At 37.4% G+C, this 18,711-nt stretch overlaps 1 protein-coding gene across 1 annotated transcript; it reads right to left on the minus strand.

Annotated features, from left to right (window-relative positions):
* Positions 1 to 6,425: 6,425 nt before the first annotated feature.
* LOC103328739 (putative LRR receptor-like serine/threonine-protein kinase At1g07650) lies at positions 6,426 to 14,010 on the minus strand. Its single transcript, XM_008231152.3, is given in 25 exon segments — positions 6,426 to 6,937; positions 7,220 to 7,370; positions 7,531 to 7,771; positions 7,878 to 8,088; positions 8,518 to 8,636; positions 8,809 to 8,955; positions 9,371 to 9,566; positions 9,649 to 10,034; positions 10,251 to 10,309; positions 10,435 to 10,473; positions 10,560 to 10,625; positions 10,711 to 10,776; positions 10,846 to 10,917; positions 11,038 to 11,109; positions 11,193 to 11,264; positions 11,345 to 11,416; positions 11,501 to 11,572; positions 11,908 to 11,979; positions 12,092 to 12,146; positions 12,149 to 12,162; positions 12,512 to 12,583; positions 12,671 to 12,739; positions 12,870 to 12,941; positions 13,222 to 13,402; positions 13,807 to 14,010. Coding segments are annotated over 25 exon segments (3,096 nt in total). The 5' UTR covers positions 13,934 to 14,010; the 3' UTR covers positions 6,426 to 6,544.
* Between the last annotated feature and the right edge of the window lie 4,701 nt (positions 14,011 to 18,711).

An 18,711-nucleotide genomic window follows, 5' to 3' on the forward strand; every position in this document is an offset into this window, starting at 1 on the left:
TCATAAAGAGACGCGATCCTAAAAGGATTTAGTTTCTTGTTTTATTTGTATTTATTTCATAGATTTGTTGTATATATTCCTTGTCACTCAAGGACTTGATTTTTGCCTAGAATAGGAAATCCTTTGGGTAGACAAAAGAGGAAGCAGCAGAGCTAGAATGAGGTGGGCCAAGAACACCCCACCCAAAATTGCTGCCAAAACGCTGTTGATGTGAGGCAGGTTGAGAGGCGCTATAAGAAGTGTCAAGGGAACGCGACTGGAAGAAAAACTAGGTCGTGAGGGAGAGAATGAGTTACGACGATCTGGACCACAACCAGCAAACCCACTGAGATCGCCAAAACCGCGACCACTGCGACCACCATAGGAAGCTACCATAGCTGTTACACCAGAACAAATGATCGAAGTAAAAGATGATTGCAGGCGACATTCCGCAGACAAGAGGGGAGCCTCAAGATCAGGCATACTGATGGGTTTCTCATTAACTTGAGCAATAGCAACGGTATTATCATAAAGAGGATAACGATGTTCACAACCACAGTAAGGATATCAGAGTTAGCAACTGAAGCACCTGCCAGAGCCAAGTTATCGACAATCGAGTTAATACGACCAAGAAAATTAGTTATGCAAGAGTCACCATGGGTTGTACGAAGCAAATCACTGCGAATTTGAAGAAGATGATTTTGATTTGGAGAAGCAAAAGAGTTTCAAGGGCCACCCAAGTGTCACGAGCGGTGGTCTTGGAAGCTACGATGCTGAGAACTTTATGTGAAGAGAACCGTTGATGAGAGAGAGAACAAGCTTATCTTTCTGGACCCAATCATCACACTTTGGGTTGGGGAGGAGAGGCGAAGAAGCAGATTCATCGGCCTTAGTCTTTGGGTTGGGATGGTCTGAGAATGACACAGAGAAGTGCAGTCAACAAAGCCGAGCAAGGGGATTGCAAAGGATAGGAACAATTTAAGCAAGCCATGTCGGATAATTATCACGCTCGAGACGAATGGAGATAACATGATGAATGCTAGGAAAATCAATAGAGAAGGAAGAAGCCATGGGTGCCAAAAATAAATAAATAATAAGGAACAAGAAAATTGAGGATCGAGGACTGTGAGTCTAGGCTCTTGATACCATGAAAGGTTTTGAATATTCTCGATGATTTTCATTGAATAATAGTGGAATAATTATATATAATGCTTTGCTGGCCTCTTTCTGCCCGTGGGCTTTTTCATTGTTTCAATTGTCATGGTTTTGGCCACATCGCAATTATCTGTCCCTCCAAGGCATCTTTTGTGCCTCCTCCTCCGTCTCGTCTTCAAGGTATGATTGCTCAATATCCTTCACATGGTGGCCATCAACAGTGGGTTGCTGATACCGGTGCGAACACTCATATTACCAACGACTTAAGCCACTATCCCTTGCTAGAAAATGTCATGGTTCTAACAATGTTGGAGGTGTGCTTGGTGGAATAGCTTTGCCTATTAAAAATATTGGTCACTCTCGTTTCTCTCACCTTAATTCTTCTTTTCATCTTAATGATGTTCTTCACTGTCTCGATGCCTCTTTTTCTCTCTTATCTGTTCATAAATTTGCTAATGACAACCATTGTTTCTTCACTTTTTTTCCTGATTGTTATTTTATCCAAGATTTGGGCAAGAGTAGCAATGGCCTATATCCGTTTTCGTTTACACCAAATGAGTCTTTTCAAGTTTTGCCTCATCATGTTGTTTTACTAGGTGTCCGTGTTGCCCGCTCCGTGTGGCACTCTCGCCTTGGTCATCATGCTTCGTCCACTTTACAATTTTTGTTATCTCATAATAAACTGCAATCTTCCAGCTCTGTCTAATTCTTTTGTCAATCATGTCCGTTGGGTAAAAGTGTTAAATTACCCTTTAGTCCTTCTTTTTATGTCTCTTCTTCTTTGTTGAAACTTATTCACTCCTATGTATGGAGTTCTTCAAAATCTATTTTTGGTTTTAATTATTATGTTTTATTTATTGATGATTTTTCTCGTTGTTCTTGGATTTTTCCAATGAAATTGAAATCAAAAGTTTTCTCTCACTTCGTTAAATATAAGGCTCAGGTTGAAAATATGTTTTCCATTACGATTAAGGCTTTTCAATCTGATGGGGGTGGGAAATACACTAGTCATCAATTTAAGGATTGTTTTATCTCATCATGGCATTCATCATCATCTTTCTTGTGCACATCATCCTGAGCAAAATGGTTTAGCTGAACGTAAGCATCGTCACATTGTTGACACCAGGCTCACTCTTTTAGCCCATGCCTCTATGCCTTCTTCCTATTAGGCCGAGGCCAAGCACACTGCTGTTTATTTAATTAACAGTCTTCCTTCTAAGTTGCTTCAACACAAATCACCCTATGAATTATTTGTTTTTAAAAAGTTTAGGGTGCGCACATGTTTTCCTTATCTACGGCCATATAATCATAATAAATTACAATTTCGGTCTTCCAAATGTGTGTTTCTTGGTTATTCTTTGAACCATCAAGGTTATCGATGCTTGGATCTTATTTCTAATCATGTTTTTTTATTTATCGCGTCGTGTGTTATTTGATGAATTTTCTTTTCTGTTTGACAAGGCCCATACTACTCCTGCTCTAGACCATTCTCCTTCGTCAGATCTGTTTATCATCCTCTCTGGCCCAATTTTGTTTTCCTATAGCCCACACCTTCAAGAATCACAGCTTGTGCCTAGTCCCCTTTATCCAGCACTTGATCCTCCCGCCTCCACAGAAACTCGTGCTTCCAACCCTGTCCTGTCCATCTCTACCATCACCTATGCCGCAGCTGCTCCTGCGCCCACCTTCCTCGCGTGCCTACTAATCCCTCATGCCCTTCACCCTCCAGTTACTCCCCATGTGTCTTTAGCTTCTCGATTCTCTCAGACTTACACTCAAAACCCCAACCGCAAACTTTTCTTCCTGCCTATCACTCTTGTTTCATGGTACATCTTATCATCCTATTTCTGGCACGTCTATGAAAAGTGACTCCATGCTCATTCGATGGTTACTCATGCTCAAACCGGCATCCGTAAACCCAATCCTAAATATGATAATCATGCATTGGTTTTATCTTCTACTAATTGTATTTTTGAGCCTACCTCTTTTTCACAAGCTAATAAGCATCAAGAATGACGTCTTGCTATGACAGATGAGTTTAATGCTCTTCTTCGTGCCGGGACTTGGAATTTGGTCCCTCATACTCCCACTATGAATGTGCTGCTGAATAAGTGGGTTTTTTGTGTCAAGAGGAATTTTGATGGCTTTATTCAACGTTACAAGGCTCGCTTAGTGGCTAATGGTTTTCATCAACAGCCGGGCTTGGACTATGGTGAAACCTTTAGTCCAGTTGTTAATCATTCCACTATTTGTCTTATCTTGGCTCTCTGTGTGCGGTTTGGTTGGATCGTTCATCAATTGGATGTTCAAAATGCCTTTTTGTATGGTTACCTAGATGAAGAGGTTTATATGCACCAGCCCTTTGAGTTTGTGGATACTGCTTATCCTGATCATGTTAGTTGTTTACACCACTCTTTTTGTGGTCTCAAGCAGGCTTTTCACGCTTCGTTTCAGTGTTTCTCTTCTCATCTTCTTCAGTTGGGATTCACTCTGATTCTTCCCTTTTCATCTACATTCATGGTTCTGTTCACATCTATTTGTTGATTTATGTTGATGATATTCTTGTCACTGGCTCCAATCCCGCTCGCATCACCACACGTATTTCTGATTTTGGTCATCAATTTTCTATGAAGGATCTTGGGCCCGCTCATTATTTTTTGGGCATGGAACTTGCTCATACTTGGTCTAGTCTATCTCTTACTCAGACCAAATATGTTGTGGATCTCCTCAAGCGTGCTAACATGCACGAAGCCAAAACCGTGCCTTACCCGACTATCAGTAGACTTCATCTTAGCCTCTCTGATGGCGATCCTCTCTCTAATCCTACTAAGTACTGTAGTATTGTTGGTGCTCTTCAATACTTAACCCTTACTCGCCCAGATATTGCCTTTGCTGTTAATCACGTTTGTCAGTTTATACACCAACCCACTACTATTTATTGGCTCGGTGTTAAACGCATTCTTCGTTATCTCAATGACACACTTACTCTTGGGTTACTCTATTCGCCCAGCACCCTTCAACTCAACGCCTATTTTGATGTCGATTATGCAGAGGATCCCAACGATAGTCGTTCCACTGGTGGTTATTGCGTTTATTTGGGTACTAACTTAATCTATTGGAGTTCCAAAAAGCAACGCGGTATCTCCCGCTCAGCTTGCCTACACTGCCACCACTTTGTCTTGGTTACGGGCTTTGTTTCTTAATCTTCATCTTCCAATTCCTTGCCCTAAGTTTTGGCGTGACAATATTAGTACTCTCTTTCTTGCCTCTAATTCGGTGTTTCACTCTCGCATTGGCCATGTTGAGGTTGATTATCATTTTGTTCGTGAAAGGGTGGTGCACAATGAGTTTCTTATTGCTTATTATTCTACCGCTGATCAGATTGCTGATATCTTTTCTTTCCTTCAGTCCAAGTTGCATGTGCTCCCCCGCCCCGCCAGCTTGAGGAGGTGTAATTAGACATGATCCTAAAAGGATTTAGTTTTCTGTTTTATTTGTGTTTATTTCATAGATTTGCTGTATATATTCCTTGTCTCTCAAGGACTTGATTCTTGCCTAGAATAGGAAATCATTTGTGTAGACACCAAGCAAAGTATTGTATATAATTATCACACGATTTTTCAATGAAAATCATTGAGAATATTCAAAACCTTCCAATCCATACCTCGCTGCATACGCGGAAGCCCTAAGTCAAAATCCATGATGCTGAAATGTTCCCATGAAGGATTTGGAACTGGAAGCGGCATGTACAACCCTGCATTAGTTGCAAAACCCTTAGATAATTGGCACACCCTACAACTCTCAATAAATTTGGTCACTTCGCAACGAATTCTAGGCCAAAAATAAAATCTCATCACTAGCTAGATTGTCTTATCTCTCCCCAGATGGCCCTCATTATGCAATTCATGAATAATCTTCAGGCGCAATCTAGACTCGGGGATGCATAACTGATTTCCTTTAAATAAAACGTCATCATGTATCATAAAATCAAAACGTACGCCAGCTGCCACGTCATGTATGATAGGAGCAAAGTACGGGTCTGTAGCTATTAAATCAAGCAAGGAATCAAAACCCAACATGGCTCCTCATGGTCGTGAGAAAATTGGCTCTACGGCTAAGCGCACCTGTACTCGATTCAAGTGCCTGACTGATGCTTAAGAACAAAGGTGAACTGCTGCAGATATGATGCCCATTTGACATGGCGAGTAGAGAGTTTATCTTGTGAATTAATGTGCTTCAAGACCTCATGATCAGTAAACAAAATAAATTCATTATGAGCCAGATACGAACTCCAATGCTTGAAAGCTTGAACAACTGCATAAAACTCCACATCATATGTGCTATAGTTTATTTTCGAACCATTGAGCTTCTCACTATAAAACGCTACAGGTCATCCTTCTTGGCTTCATACCCACTTTAGATGCATCACAATGCAACTCAAATGTCTTGCTAAAATCTGGAAGAATTAAAACGGGTGCTGAAATGAGCTTTTGTTCGATCTTGTGAAAAGTAGTTGTAGCCTCTTCAGACCAATTAAACCTCCCAAGCTTCATGCAATATGTTATGGGTGCCATAATAGTACTAAAATTATGAATAAAGCGCTTATAAAATGATACTAACGCATGGAAACTTCGGACTTCGTGTAGGTTTTGCAATAGTGGCAAATTTTTTTATTGCGTCGACCTTTGAATCATCCATAAAAATTCCATCTTTCGACACCACAAAGTCAAGAAATAACACCCTATCTGTCACAAAAGAACAATTTTTTTGCTGTTGCATAAAATTTTTCTTTTCGCAATACTCTCAAGACTTCTTCCAAATCTAAACAATATTGTACATTGATGACCAGAGTTTTTATTTAGATTACACTTTTAAGCAACAAACAATATATTATGGCAAGAATTCTGCAGATATTTGGCATGTATTTGACATATCAAGGGCAGGCAAAACAGCAGCAATCAAAAGAATCGCATCTGCACCTTAAATACAATTGTATTAATGTGTAGAAAAACAAAAAACACATAGCACACAAGCACGGGCCATACTTCCCGCCTTCACCTTACGTATAACAAAAGTACATTTACATTTATGTGATTTTATCTGCCAATATTTTGGCTTTGTGCAAATTTTTTAGTTTTGTGAATTTCAATTGAATTAATTGTAAATTATCATTGGTATTAGAATGATAATTTTATTGTTAAAATGGCCTAAATAGTTTATGTAACAAGCGGATCCCAACTGCTACACAATGTAATAGAAACAAACTTCCAAAGCACAGGAATCCGGAGCCATAAAAATGGAATATGCAGGCTTATATTTCGACTATATATTTATACGGTTGGAGGCCAAAAACTGCTATATATGGCACATCCAGAACCTATATACAATACTTGCCATTCTGATGTACAGTTTACTCTTCAGATTTAACTGAAGTTACAGAACTAACTCTTTAAAGACGGCCACTCTCTTCTGTTTCAATGTATGAATTACCAGAGGTATCAGTTCTTGGACCGTTGGTTGACATGCTCTGTGTACAACTTGGATTTTGCCAGAAGTGATTTCTAATGGCCCTGACTTTGGAATTGATGGCCGAAAAGCCGGGATCAGAAAGTAGGTCTTGAACTGCTGTTCTGCCTTCAAGCATGCTCACTACTTGGGGCATTGTAGGCCTAAGAGTGGGAGATGCATTGGTGCACATGAGAGCAACATTTAGCATCAGCATTGTCTCCTCTGATGAATATTCTGAACCCAAGGCTGGATCAACCAACTCCAATAGACTCCCTCTCTCTTGCAACACATAAGCCTGAAAAGAAGCACAACTTTGAGACAGAATAAATATAACAAACACTACCGAGTTAAGAAGACATATAGTATGAGATGCAAAGAAGCAAGTGGCAAAGCTTAATTGATTGGAGAAACATGGGAAAGATTTTCATAAGCTGAATTTCGCCATTCAGTGAAGAATGCTTTACTGAGAAAATTCATCTTAACATTCTAGGTTTGCAAGGTATGGAGCTGGTTGTGATGGACTTGAAGATATCTGAGAGAAGAAAAGGGAACAATTGTTTTGGAAGTGTTTTGTTACCCAGTCAAGAAGGTAGACAAACTCCTCCTTTGGCCTGTAGTTTGTGTTGCTCTTTCCGCTAACGATTTCCAATGCGACGACTCCAAAGCTATAAACATCTGCTTTGTCGGTTAAGTAACCACGCATTGCATACTCCGGAGCCATATAACCACTGCAAAGTTGAAGGGCCAAAATAAATTTCCAAAAAGAATATAGTTTCTGCTCCACCTCATGAAGACTGTGCCAGAGACTCATGTCATAGGTTATATTTTACTTAATTTAATAAGAGAAAGGAGTTGATAGTGTATTAAGTTCCTTCTACAAAAACTTACACAGTTCCAGCAATCCGCGTGCTGATGTGGGTGTTGTCATCTTCATTAAGCTTTGCCAAGCCAAAATCAGAAATTTTAGCATTAAAGTCCTTGTCAAGCAGCACATTGCTTGTCTTGATATCGCGATGCACTATCTTTAGTATCGACTCTTCATGGAGATAGGCCAAACCTCTGGCAATACCTATGCAAATCTTCTTCCTGGTAGCCCAGCCCAGTTTCAATCTGCAAGCGGGGTCGCTTCCTGTATATGATCCGAATCAGAGTCAATCTACTTCATACTTGGAATCAATCCTGCCTTTTGTTTAAATGGTATGCTAATCCTAAAAATTTAGTGTTACCATTCTCACCAAAAAGAGCACGTGATACGCAGTTATTTTCCATGTACTCATAAATTAAAAGCATCTGGTTCCCTTCAACACAACATCCATACAGCTTCACAAGGTTCGGATGTTGCAGGGCAGAAATCATGCCTATTTCATTCACGAATTCCCGATTTCCTTGCTTTGATTTTGAAGAGAGCTGCTTCACTGCAATTACTGTGCCATCTGATAACAGACCCTATTCAGAAAGCAAAAGAAGATCAGCAATTTCTGGTTGTGTATTGCACACATGCTCATATTGACTGCTAAAAGGTTTAGTTTTGGCTTAAAACTCCATCCCTTTGGATGATTTTGCTGTCTTTTAAGCCTCCACATTCCATACACTACCACCTTGTCATATCAGAAATTGTAAGAGAATCAAGTTATATTTGAGAAGTTACTTTCGAAAAGTTTTTCATGTAAATTCATTGCTGTGATGCCAATTGAATAGGTAGATGTTTGTAGTTTCTCCAATTTCTTGTAGAATGCATTCCCTCATTTCTTCAGGCTTTTCATTTTTTAAATGTTTCTTTTTCATCTGAGTCAACCTACTCATCTAAGAACACTTAGAATAAGCCAGAAAAAAAAAGAAAAAAAGAAGAGATGAACATAAAGAAACAAAAATTACCTTGTAGACTGAACCAAAGCCGCCCTCCCCGAGTTTGTTTGCTGCATCAAAGTTTTTCGTTGCAGCCTTTATCTGTCTTAAAGTATATAATCCTGTTTGAAGATCTAAATCTCTGAGCTCTGCTTGAAAGTCAGTTAAGAGAAGAATATTAATTAAAACTGTTTCTTGTTATAACAAAGATACACCAGTAAATCTGCTCACCAACATGAGTTGTTGAGAAATTAGGGAGAGAACAAGAGATACATTAAGAAGAAAATTAAACATGTTTTTTTATGAAATAGAAAATCAGACCTTTATCTGCAGAGATATTTCCTCCCAAACAACCCTTTCTCCTCAAGATGCCTAAGATCAGAAGCAGAAGAAGTAGTGCTGCAGCCACTGTCCCAACTGCTATAACAACATGATTCTTGTTGCGCTCAACTGAGGGAGGTTCAAAGTCTGCAACAAGTGTACCTTAATTAACTCATGTATTCCATGAAAACATTAAACATGTTTTTGTACAGAAAAACTTAAAACTTAAGACTCTTCACTTTATGATTGAAGGCCAATCCGTAAAGCTTTCTCAGTAACCTATTATGTCATCCCTCACTTCCTTCTTCTTTTTAGTGTTATGCATGGGACCACCATATATAGATTTGCTTCTCAACTTAGCTAAGGTAGACTAAAAGCTGTCATGTAGTCTCTAGTGCAATAATTCATGTGGAATTATCAATAGGAGTTGGCCAGAACCAGATGCAACTCCTAAGCACAATTATATTGCATTGTTGAAAGCATCAATAACGAGTAAGTTCTAATGCTTAGACCGTTCAAGTAGGAAAAATGCATGGTGAGAGTGCATTTTAAAAGTACTTACTAGGATCTACTGATATAGCAGATATGAGAGGGCCATAAAATCCTCTGTTAGGGATGCCTGTTGTCCCTTTTCCAGCCCAGTAAAAATGGATCTTTAATGTATGACTTGAAACAACTGCAGTGAAATTCTTTACAATGGGCTTGCCAGCACCGCCAGCTTCACTTTCTATGTTGAAATCTTTCAGCACCAGCTTATCCTTTATACCAAATAAATAAATAAATAAGTACATATTAGTATAGGATTGATTCTCCATTGTTTATCTGGTGTGATTTATTTACCTGGATGTAGACATCAAATATACGCTTCCCGAGGCTGTTAAAAGTTCTATCATTAGTAAAAACAATCTCAGCAAAGTGGAGTTTGACAGTGTAGTTTCCATTTATGAGACAGAGTCCATAGTATGTGAGAGAGATGGGAGATCCACGTGCGGTTGTGTACAGTTCTGAATCGAGCAAAGAGACATTTTTTGAAAGTGCAGACTTGTTGGTTTCAATGTAGATATCTGAATCAATATCATTGTCCATGAAGTTCCCTGTGCTGCTGAGAGCCCAGTTCTGACCCATGTAATACATGGAAGCACCTCTTTGTTCTCTATCAGCTTCATACCTGTTGCCACCAATATTTACTTCCTTTCCACCACAGTTGATATGCAAGGAATATTTACCTGTTATCCATCAGGACAAATCAAAAGAGGTTGAGACTTAAATTTCTTATCACCTCATCACTAGTTTTCTTTTACTTTTCAATTTTTTCTATTCTTTTTCATTGTTTTTCTGGGGTAAAATACAAGGGAAGAAAGGATTAATTCATATTGACATGCAAATAGATGAACTGGATCATAAAGCCGCAGGTCAAGCTTGAGACCAATTGATATTCTTACGTTGATTTTTCGAAACATGACATGGAAAATTTCTTTCCAGGCATGGTTGGATTCTACTTCTGCAACAAGGAAGAAATGTGAGCTTATATCATGAAGATAAATCTGATTAAAAGGCTGGAGCCTCAATCAGAAACCATAGGAAGCAACAAAATTTTCTTATCAACTGACGAGAAAGAAATCATACGATTTATCAGCCGATGAGGAGTAACTCTCTACTAAGTTTCTGCAACAGAGAGCATTGTTTTATCATTCTACAAAGTAGTTGGTTAAAAAATGTAAGAGAAAGATAATAGCATGTATCCTACTCACACACTCCCTCTAGGACATTCATTAGGACTTGAGCTTTCCCAAGTGAAGTTGTTGTACGATAAATCCCTGTATACAAAATTTCAACTAATCATAACAAAAAGTAATCTTCTAAAGCAAAACAAGATAGCTCCTGCAGTTTTGTAGTACATACACAATATTGTTTCTTCCTGGGACCCATCCAGGTACAGTTCCAGTAAGCTGGTTTCCTGTCAAATACCTAGAGTGAAAAAAGTTAATGAGAATAAGTTTGTGTGAAGATGAAAATATAATCTAGAAATCTGCTTACGTGAAGTCAACTTTTGCTAGTTGGACAAAAGATGCAGGTATTTCACCGGTCAGCTCATTGTAGCTGAGGTCTCTGTATTGATTACCAACAAAAAGAAAAAAAAAAGAAGGCAGATTAGTATCTCCAACATAAGAAAAAAATGAATGATGGGAAGTCAGAAATTCAAGAAATTCATTTGTTTTAAGTGCTTACAGGTTTTTCAATCTTTTCATATCCCCAATATAAGCTGGGATCACTCCGTATATCAAGCAATTCCTCAGTATCCTGGATTAAAAATATTTAACTATTTATGAGCTCAATTTGCACAGTAGAAGGAAAATGCAAATCTGGTTAGGATTCCAACTTACAGTTTTTTCAAGGATTCCAAATTTCTCAATGGTGGGAAAGGAGACTCTGTACCTCTCAAGTCGGTTATCCTCCTAAAAGTCATTAAAGGTAAAACCATAAGTTCACATTCTTGTTTGACAGAAAAGAAAGATAAGGCAATAGAATTGCATACAGATCAGTTAAACTAGTTAAGCCTGATATGCTAGACGGTATAGGCCCCTCAAGAGAGCTACCCTGGATAAGCCTGCAACATAAGAGTGGAAATTTTCAAAATCGTAAAAATATATACTTCTGATTGCTGTAAGAAAACTGCAAGGGGGAAGCTTACAATTTTGAAATCTGTGTCCAATTTCCGATGAAATCAGGTATCTTTCCAGAGAAGTTATTGTCACAAATCCTCCTAAAAGTTTCATGGAAACAAAACTTAGCTAGAAACCCAGGAAAAGTCATTCATTTCAAAGATATTAGAAAACTATCAATATATTTTCAGGCACCTGATGTGATAGCATATGCATCACACTCACATATACATAATAAATCTAAAATCTGTTATCTGTATAGCTTTTGGCATCCCAGTGAACTTGTAACCAGAGCAAAAACTAATGTCTTGTATATTGTATATATCTTAAAGGTAGGTTTATCAGAGATCATTTTAGTTAAACTAGATCAGTATTCGTAAAGGATTATTTATTTAGGTTGACAAACCCACAGATCAAGGAACACATGCTTGCTTACATATCAGACAAGTTGGTCAACTTTGCTAGTGCAAATGGCAATTCTCCAGTGAAGGCATTTGAAGATACAACGCTGAAGAAAAATAAGGATAATGTCAATGGTAATGAGAGTGAAAAAAAAAAAGACCACATTAGTGGGAATTTCCAATGAATGATTGTACACAGAGAAGGTAATGAGAAATTACAGCTTTTCTAACTTTATCAACTTCCCAATTTCTGGTGGAATGGGTCCCGAAAATGGTTTCCTTCAATGCTCCTGTAAGTAATATACAATCATATAGTAATGCTTACTTTGATCATAACATCTGAAATGGTGTTTAAAACAATATAGAGCCATCAAAGTCTAACTGAGTTTCAACTACTATCAAGGACATATTTGCTCCGGCCACATAAGGCAGATACCATTTGATGTTATAAAATATATTTTCAGTTTTCTATTGATATGATACATTGGATTTTCCATTTTAATACATTGAAATATGGATTTGATGTCGAGTTTCAACAAATAAGGATAGAGAGCCTCATTTCTAATCAACCAGCATCTAGTTATCAGCTCTATTCATAGTCATCATCAATATGAGAATTAAGGAAAGAATTAAGCATACAAGTTTCTGAGAGTGGTGATATTGGTGAGAACTTTTGGAAATGGACCTGACAATCTGTTCCCCATAAGGGAGCTGCAGATTCAATAGCAAAGTATAAGGCATTCGGTTGATTACAAGTTCATTAAATAATTAGTAACTGATGAGAAATGGGGCGCTTACAGCGTAACCAAGCGCATAGTACCCCATTGGGAAGGTATAGAACCATTGAGGTAATTTCGACTCAGGTCTCTATAAAAGTAATAGGATTGCAAAGATTAGTGGATGCACCAACAAGGTTTAGTATAAGGAAAGGAAAAACTAATATTTTAGAATGGAAATGGAAATCAGTTAACATAAGAGAGGAACTGGTTTTGCTTACAAGTCTTTCAGGTGCTGAAGCTTAGAAAATTCTGGTGGCACAGTACCTGATAGATTCTGGGCCTTTAGAGCTCTGCAATATATCCTCAGAGCAAATTAGAAGAGCTCTCATGAATGATCATAACATAAATGATAAAGCCCATGTGAAATAATTCCATCACTAGTCTCATGAATGTCAAATAAACAAGGACTTACCTAGTTGAACTTAAAACTAGTTATAAAAGTGTTTGATAAAAATAAAAAAAATGTTCAAGTTCTTGAATATGCCATAATGCAGGACATTTTTGTCATTACTGGTCAACTCTAAACATTTTGTAAGTCGAGAGAGAGAGAGAGAGAGAGGTGTACTGTACATGCTGATGACGTGGCAAGAGGAATTGTGGTTGAAGGTGCAGTCACATGTGACAGAGCTCTCAAAGCCTTTCCTCCTCCCTTCAATCGACCCATTCCAATTCCCTTCTCCTGTACATGGATCTTTCCTAAAATCCCAGTCTTTCTTCCCCAGCTTTTTCCCTATCTCCTTCAATGCATTCACTGCTCCATTAAAGTACCCAACAAAAACACATGGGTGAATAAATCAAATTACCTGTTAATTTGGTTTTCAAGGAACTGCAGGAAAACAAAACAGGACCAATACATAGACATCTTTCTAATGTTAATTTGGTTGAATAAAATATCACAAGTTCATGATAAACAAGATTCCAAATCTCTTTTACTTCCTCCCAAAAGACCAACCAAGGAAAAGGAATGAATTGAATGTAATGAAGAAACTTGAATACTATGAGAACTCAGTTCAGCTAAGCTGAGTTGATTTGCCAATTTCCTGGGACTCATTTTGATTGGCAGAACAACTCAACTTAGCTGAAATGAGCTCAACCAAAAGCTGTTCCTGCCAAAAGGGTATGTGAGGAAAGTTGCAAATTAGAGTTTTAAGGTACCTTCCTGACTGTGAAGCTTGGCTGTGGCTGTGGCTGACTGTCCAAAAGTTGCAAAGAACAAAAATGAAGTGGAGCATATGAGGTATGCAAGAAGCAACTTTGGAAATGAAAAATCATCAGTTCCCATATTTGAGTTCAAACTCTGAGTCTCATCTTTTGAAGCTCAAGGAAAGAGAGAGAGGCATAGAAAGGTGGAGATTGGACAAGGTAGGAGAAGAGTGTGTGGGAGTTTTTAGTTTCAAGTGCATTATGTTAATCCATAATAAACTTGGTGTTTGGTATTTGACCATTTGTGTGTGGAAATTATGAAAATTTATTTGTTGCAATGTATGCTTCTATCTTTCTGATATTTTCCATATGGGGTGTTTTTTTGACCCATGATGACAAAAGTGAAAAGGCATGATGGAACATTACTGGAAATAGGAACCTTCCAAGCAAATCCTCAACTGAACTTGGTAATTTATTAAATTACTGTTTCCAATTGGTAACTAGTCATTTATCAACACATGCTTTACAGTTTATAAAATCACAAAATCAGTGTTGATCAATTGTAAGGAATAAGAGTGGAATTTTTATATCCAATTATGAAACAAAATAACCAACCAACTAGCCTTTAGTTTAGTGATAATTATCTCCATTCAATAGGAGAAGGTTTTAATTTCGGCCCACATATGAATGCAAGACGATATATATCTGTGATTAGCTCGATGCATAATACTCATCATGATAACATAATTTTATTATGGGTGTGCAGCTGCCCTTTACTGAAATGTACACATGTAGATGCGGACTGAGCTGAGGACACCAAACATAATAAATGTTTATTTATGTCAATATGAGATCTGGAAATCAATTGGGAAGTTCAATTTGTCTTCTGCTAAGAATGCATTTTTGTCCACCATCTCCTTCTAAAAGTAATTTGATTGACGAAAAAACTAAAATCCAAAGAGAGGAAATGAAGGCTTATATTCTATTCCATTCGAGCTCCTCTCTTTGTTCCTTTTAATTCGTGGCGTAGATTCTTGTTTCATTTTCAATTCACTTCAGGGTGACAAACGTGGCTGATTCAGTAACATTCTTGTTTTGTCCAAAAGGGGAAAATAATATATAAAGATGATTAAATTAATCATACACGATGTGACCTAGAACTACATCTTTCTGTGCTTAATCTGTACTAATCTAATAAATAGGCTACTTATTAAATTGATTATAACACTTTATTTAATCCAATCCACTGCAATCCAATGTTTTTTTATATGCTAAAATGGTAATTTTTATTGATAGGTAAATAATTTCGAAGTACAATAATTCTCAAAAAGGAGGTTGAGAACACTCAATTTAAAAAAGAAATAGAACAAATCGAGCTAACTGATGAGCCACAACATTGTAATTCAATGATAACACCAAACGTGGTATATACGCACATAATGGAAATGTGAAACAAACCCAACCCCACCCCCCACCACACGTATTTATCAGTCAATGTCTTCAATGGACGCAGCACGTTCATATTATAATAATGTTGACATGCATTAATTATAATCACACAGAAGTTAGGACGGAAGAGGACAGGAGTGCCCAGCTGATGATATTCAACGGGACAAACAAATCCAAAGTATTATTCAATTCTACGCGTTTGAATGCAATGCATGGGAGAGCAACTTGCATAACAGTACGTACATGTCGTAAAATGCTGAGCTTTCATCATCCATCCATATCATTCTGTCCTTAATATGGGGCCCTCCATATTGTAAAATACCATGTAGATGCCAGATTATGACCCTTTTAAGTCTAGAATATATGGAACTCGCTTGCTAGACCGTGTTTCGGTACTACATAATAATTAATTACGAGTAAAAATGCTGCTTCGATAGAAAATGTGAATTAAGTTAGTTGGTCAGAGTATTGAGTTCGGCTCTCTTGCACTCAATACATTATCGCTTTATGATCCTTTTTAACAGTAGAACAGCAAACGAAAGATCAATTTGCATTTTACAGCTCATTTAGGCATATTGACATGGGGCCACCATTCAACCAATGCGTTCATACAGACAATACATGAAAAGCATCTCAATATGAAGACAAGCGGGTGTGGCAGTGTGGGGACGTGAAGGGAGGTCGGCTCTTCATCCTTGGTTCATAGAGGCTTGGCTTGTAGATAATCAGAAAACAGAAGAGAAGAAAGCCAAGATTGCAGAAGAATATCAAAGTCAAGAGTCCAAAGATATGATATTGACATGACAAGACAACACTAACACCCGGCTGCCTCCCCTTGTGTATCTAAACACTCTTAAAGTTTGGCTTAAAGTTTGGCTTCCAATTTAGAGAAAACATAAATAAAGTAAAAAAAGAAGAAGTCAGGTTTATGTGGCAATGAATATGACAATATGACAACGTTCACACCAAAAATGACTTGGAAATGAGACGATTCAAATTACCCAAAAAATAAAAGAGCAGTTGTAATTATTAGAAAGTTAAGAGTTTATAATATATTTTAGAAATAAACAAAGACTTTGAGTAGTGTTTATATTGATTCAGTTGAACATTCAAAATAGCATGATATATTTAATATCCCGTTGACTTGAGGAACACACGGTCGCTCACCTATTTTAATATCAAATATTGTATATTGGTAGGGTCCATAAATAACTTACTCCTCGTATTAATTGGAAATTTGTCTATCTCTTATTCACTTTCTACCACCTTATTTTTTAGGAAATTTCAACCTCCTCTGTTTATTGTGGAGCCAAAATGAATATTTTAATAGGTATTTCTTTCCCAAATTCTACATTCATGTTTACTTAATAGGATGTGAGAAGTCATGAATTGGAAAATTTAAATTGGGTAATTAATGTATGGAAAATCAGATCAACTACTATCTCTTGTTGATTTCATTCTCAATTTTAAGGGTATGTAATTACGATTTTAACTTAGGATACCACGTAATTTTTCATTTCTTATGTATTAACAAACGTAGGGAAAGCCAAGAATTTGTATCATTCCAATAATCATGTGTTAATAAACATAGGAAAAGTAGGAATTGGATCATTCCAATACCCATTCCTAATCAACTCTACCTCCTCTATTTAATTTGGCTTAAATGTCAAAATGGTCATTATGTTTTACCCATTCGGCCAATTTAGTCCCTGTGTTTTTAATTTGACTAATTTAGTCCCTGTGTTTACATCTATTATTCAATGTAGGACAATCTATCAAATAGACGTTAAAATAGACATGTGCATAGCACGTGAGTGGGCATAAAGGTATTTTAACACAAACTCAATTGCTGAAATGCTCACGACTCTTTTCCTTGGCATTCATGAGAATTGGGGTTTTCAAATTTTATTAGTTCCCTTGAATATCAACCAATTTACATGAGTCTGCATAAAGAGAGCAAGGAGACAAATCGAATCTAGATCTCTCTCTCTCTCTCTCTCTCTCTCTCTCTCTCTCTCTCTCTCATGGTGATTGCTATAAATTGCAGTTCCATGGTGTTTGGGTTTGCTCCCACTGTCCTGTTTACCGTACGTGAACAAAATAAGGTTGTTGATGCCTTAGCTGCCAAGAGCTATGATTTCCCTTTGGGCCTTCATGTTTTGGATATGGAACCTTTCTTCCTTAATAATGTTCTTACTGCTGATGCTAGCAGTACCCCTAATTCAAGGTTGATTCCTATGTAGTTTGTTTGGTTTTGGGTGTTTGGCCCCGTATTGTACCCAAAAAAATAAAGAAAAAAAATAGAAGGAATGTAGAGATCTCAAAACCAAAACCAGGGTCCACCAAGCTTGGACTTTACGAGATGATAGCCACCAAGCTTCAAGTTTTCTGTTTAGCAAAGGTTTCAAAGAGGTGAATTTATGCCAAGATATATTTCAAGCACAATTCTTGTGACTTAGGTATATTGGATCTAATGCATTTTTACATATGTGTCAAAATTGTTTGTTGGCACTTATTGGTTTGTAAAGTTTAGAAAAGAAAAAAAAGTTGCATGAAACATCCACTATACAAAAACTAACAGGATTGGTGGCATTAAAGGTCATCCTTGGATTAGCTTGGCTTGTCAAGAGTGCTCTGTTTATATGACAGTGATGACTGGTATTTGGTATTGTGTGAGGTACTTAATTTGTTATAGAAACAACTTTAATAGAATCAAAGAAAAAGCAAATTCATTCTTGACAAGAAAATCCGTTCTTCTCAAGTACATCCCCATCAGTACCAAAGAAAAAGCAAATCCATTATTGACAACTACATCAAGATCACAAAAAACTAGTTTGAGTTTCAATGTATATGTACCAAAAAGTAATTCCATGCCTTAATTCCAAATTAACAAAATAAAATTGAATCTGCACCAAAGACAAGTACTACATGGTCTTCTTTTCACAAAAGAACTTCCGTTTCAACTGCCCAAAAATATCAAAATAGCTCAAACTAGAATCAAATATGCTTTTTTTGTGAACTTGTAGTTGCTTTTTTTGTACAAGCAACTTTGCCAGGTGGTTTCCATGGCTTTGAAGTTCGAAATGAACTTTGTGGTGTGGTGTGCATGCTAGGCTTAGACATATGGGAGTATGAGGCTACTTGTGGCATTAGAGGCCTAGCTTGCAAAGAAGTTGGGACTGTAATTGTACTTGTCAGATTTGGTGTGATGAAAGTGACCCCGCTAGGCCTGGACATATTAGACTTTGGGGCTGTTTGTAGCATCGGAATCCTAGCTTGCAAAGAAGGGGTTACAACTGGCCTTGTTGATATTTGACTTGCAATTGGGATCCTTGGCTTATTTGGTGTAATGAAAGTACCCCCTCTAAAACCCGTGGTGATGCTTGGTTGTACAATTTCTTGAGGTGGATGAAACTTCAATAAGCAACTATTAGAATATATGCATAGGTTGGGAGTTGTTTTAATAAA

This window comes from Prunus mume, linkage group LG4 (assembly GCF_029339155.1).
Source record: "Prunus mume cultivar Tortuosa linkage group LG4, ASM2933915v1, whole genome shotgun sequence".
Classification (NCBI taxonomy): Eukaryota; Viridiplantae; Streptophyta; class Magnoliopsida; order Rosales; family Rosaceae; genus Prunus; species Prunus mume.